This window comes from Stegastes partitus, unplaced genomic scaffold (assembly GCF_000690725.1).
Source record: "Stegastes partitus isolate 25-593 unplaced genomic scaffold, Stegastes_partitus-1.0.2 Scaffold119, whole genome shotgun sequence".
In the NCBI taxonomy this organism is placed as follows: Eukaryota; Metazoa; Chordata; class Actinopteri; family Pomacentridae; genus Stegastes; species Stegastes partitus.
The window spans coordinates 534,048-537,318 of record NW_007577850.1 but is presented as its reverse complement, the minus strand read 5'-3'; the positions used below and the strand labels follow the sequence as shown (position 1 = coordinate 537,318).

The 3,271-nt window shown below is 34.6% G+C and overlaps 1 protein-coding gene across 1 annotated transcript in view; it reads left to right on the top strand.

Annotated features, from left to right (window-relative positions):
* Positions 1 to 1,917: 1,917 nt before the first annotated feature.
* The window catches only part of tnfaip2b (tumor necrosis factor, alpha-induced protein 2b), a 17,113-nt gene continuing 15,759 nt past the window's right edge, over positions 1,918 to 3,271 (top strand). The window contains exon 1 of the mRNA XM_008278254.1: positions 1,918 to 1,969. Within this exon, the coding sequence (XP_008276476.1) occupies positions 1,918 to 1,969 (52 nt within the window). The remainder of the gene's footprint in view (positions 1,970 to 3,271) is intronic.

Sequence of the window (3,271 nt, the reverse complement as noted above, 5' to 3'; positions counted from 1 at the left end):
CTGGAAGCATGAAGACAGTGGAGGGAAAATAAATCATTTGAGCTGGTTGAAGTGATCTATTATAAAGTTCTATCTATCTATGATCTGTGTTCATGTGATGGATGGATTGTTGTCTGCGTTTCTATGACAACCGGTTCTCTGATGATGAACTTTAAACTGTAAAAAGGAAAAAGTTTTTTTTTTAAATAATTTCACATTTGATTGTTTTCGTCACATAAAAGACGGATTCATCTACGTGTTTGTTTGTTGTTTAAATGCCAAAACTGTGAATAATGTCCACATGAAAATCTATATTTCTACAAACAGTCATTTGTTCTTTAAGGACAGTGAAGTTAAACTGTTTCTGCTGTATTTAATTTATTGTTTTACAGATATTTGCTGCATCATTCTGATGAATTGCACCGTGCAACGTAAAACAACTGAAATTTTTACCTCTAATTATTTCAACATTTCATGGTCATTTTACAGATTTTGCTTCTTTTCTTAATTGTAGAATTTATCTGATAATATCACTTTTTTAAAATAAAAAATGAAGAATGTACTTGGGCAATTTTTTATTTATTTTTTAACAACTTTTAACTATATGTTTTCTTTTTAAAATATATAATTATATTAATAATGTTGTATTTTTAATATACATTAATTAATATTATATTAATGGTCATTTTACAGATTTTACTTCATTTGTTAATTGTAGAATTTATCTGATAATATCGCAGATTTGTTTTTTTTAATTAATTAATTTGCTAATTAACCGTTTTTAAAAAAAGCTGGGTCAAAAGTCAGTATTTGGGCAATTTAACTGCATAATTACTCTCTTTTAAAGATATAATTTTGTGAATATAATTATTTCACAGATATGTGCTATTATTTGAAGAAGAAAAAATCTGAAAAATGGTTAAAAAGAATATTTCCAATTTTTTTTGTTATTTTACTCTTTCTTTTTCCAGTTTTCTTAAATTGCAGAAAAACTATTATTTCACAAGTTGACTGTCAAAAAAAAAGTAATAATTTGTTCTTTTACATTGTGTAAATATGAAATAACACTGATTCAATGTATTTAAATCAGCAAAAATATGATTATTTTAAAGATATTTGTCGCTGTTTTTGTCACTTTTGCTGCCAGATTCTCAGTTTTAATGGATTTTCTAAAAAAAACAAAAAAAACTTTATGAAACCTAATCAGAATTTTTATTGCACATATTTCTAACTTAACTCTGACCAGCTAAAGATCTGTCATTAAATAATAGCTGCAGATATCCTTCATAACACTGTCATGATTTACTCTGAACTGTTGTGCTTCGTGTCTTTTTTAAGAACTACCGATTCATCAGATATAAGATGCATTTCGAGGCGTCAAATGCTCGTGTTATTTATACATTCATGAGCTGTGTGAGCCGGCTGCTGTTAGCAGGCTGCAGACTTCTGTGTTTTCTGAGGAAGTGAAAACCTTCTTTGACTTGTTTAATTTGTCGATTTTTGTAAAGTGAAAGTGTAAATGATGAGGCCTCGCAGCGTATTCCTGGGAAAAAGTGGATGTTTTGAGCAGGAAAAGTGACGAAACTGATTGAACATTGAACATTTCACTGTGCGTTGTTCCATGTACGACTGTGTTTGAGATAAATAAAGAAATAAAGACCTTGAACCTTGAACCTTGAACTGATGCATCAGGGTACCGTTTGAGCCACAGTGAGGTTTATCAGAGCCACATATTCTAAACACTTCCTTCTCTATTTTGGAGCTTTATCACACGTTCACATCACAGGTGCAGCCTGTCAGAGGAAACGTGCAAAAAGTGCGTGAATGTAAAGCAGGTTTCTGACAGCGGAGCGACTGAAACCAGCATCCTGACATCAAGAGAAGTCATTTGCATCCGTCGGAGCTGCTGCACAGACGAGCACCTGAGAGCCCTGAGCGATGTGTTCGACGCCTCGCAGCTGTTTCCCCTGCAGGTCCTGCAGAGTCAAAGGTAAGATTACAACAGATTACAACAGATTACAACAGATTACAACACATCTGGATGAAGGGAAGGTGTCTGTCGGGTAAAAGCCACATGTTGGGATCATAAAACCTGAGTCTGGAGTCCTGTTATGTTGCTGCAGTTTGGTCTGAAATCTGCACGAAAAGTCAAATTTATTAAACATCACGTGCACAAAAATAAAAATGCATGCTTTAAAATGTTCCCTTAATCAGCTTTTGACACCGATTTACAGAATATATGGATTTAATGTAATTATTTATATGATTAAATGATCATTTATTTTGCAGGAGCATGAACTGGTGTCTCGGTTAAACTGCTATAATCTATTTATTTATAGATTGATAGATAAACAGAGGAGCTGGGATCATGTCAGAATACATACCACTTTAAAAAGCTTGAATTTAAACAGAAAAGACAAAATAATGACAATATGTTGACTAAATTTAAGCACTATTACGAGCATCTAAGACTGAAATATAGATGATTGATGGAGTTTAGCCATTTCTGTGATTCAGTGATGTCAGAAATATTATTTTATGTTGCATGAGACCAAAACTTGTTTCACTAACGGCAGCATCATGTGGAGACAAACTGATAAAATACCTTGAAAAGCTTTAATTCAAATCGGCACAGAAGTGAAAGAGAAAGACGTCAACAGACAGTCAGTAACAATATCATGTTTTGAACATGTTTTGGCAGATTTAAGTTATATATTGATTAGATTTAACCGTTATTACAGCTGAATTATGTCAGAACATGTATTTTGCAGAAGCACCAAACATGCAGTGTTTCACCGCCACAAACAGGAAGTCAGGATTCTTTAAAAAGCTTTTAAAACGTGAGAGCACACCTCAGAAATAGAAATGATATCTTAAAGTTGAACCCATGTCGTGTTTTTCTAACAACACTTTTTTACAGTTTGATTTCGGTTAATTATCAACATTTAATGAAATCAAAATGGGATCCAGTCAGTTTCCTCAAAAGCCTGAAAACAAATGAACAAAAGGCGATGTTTCAGTTTGTGTTCATTAGTCGGAGCCTTCAGACGACCGCTCTGTGGTCTGCTGCCACTCTGGATAAGGTTCAGTTAAGGACGTCCCTGTGGCTCACCTGGTTGAGCGGGCGACCCATGAACAGGGGATGCAGCGGTCGTGGGTTCGACTCCTGCTCATGATCCTTTGCTGGGCTGCAAGGTGGCTCAGTGGTTAGCTAGAAGGTCGCCGGTTCGCGACACCCGAGATCTTTCTGTGTGGAGTCTCCATGTTCTCCCCGTGCAGTGTGGGTTCTCTC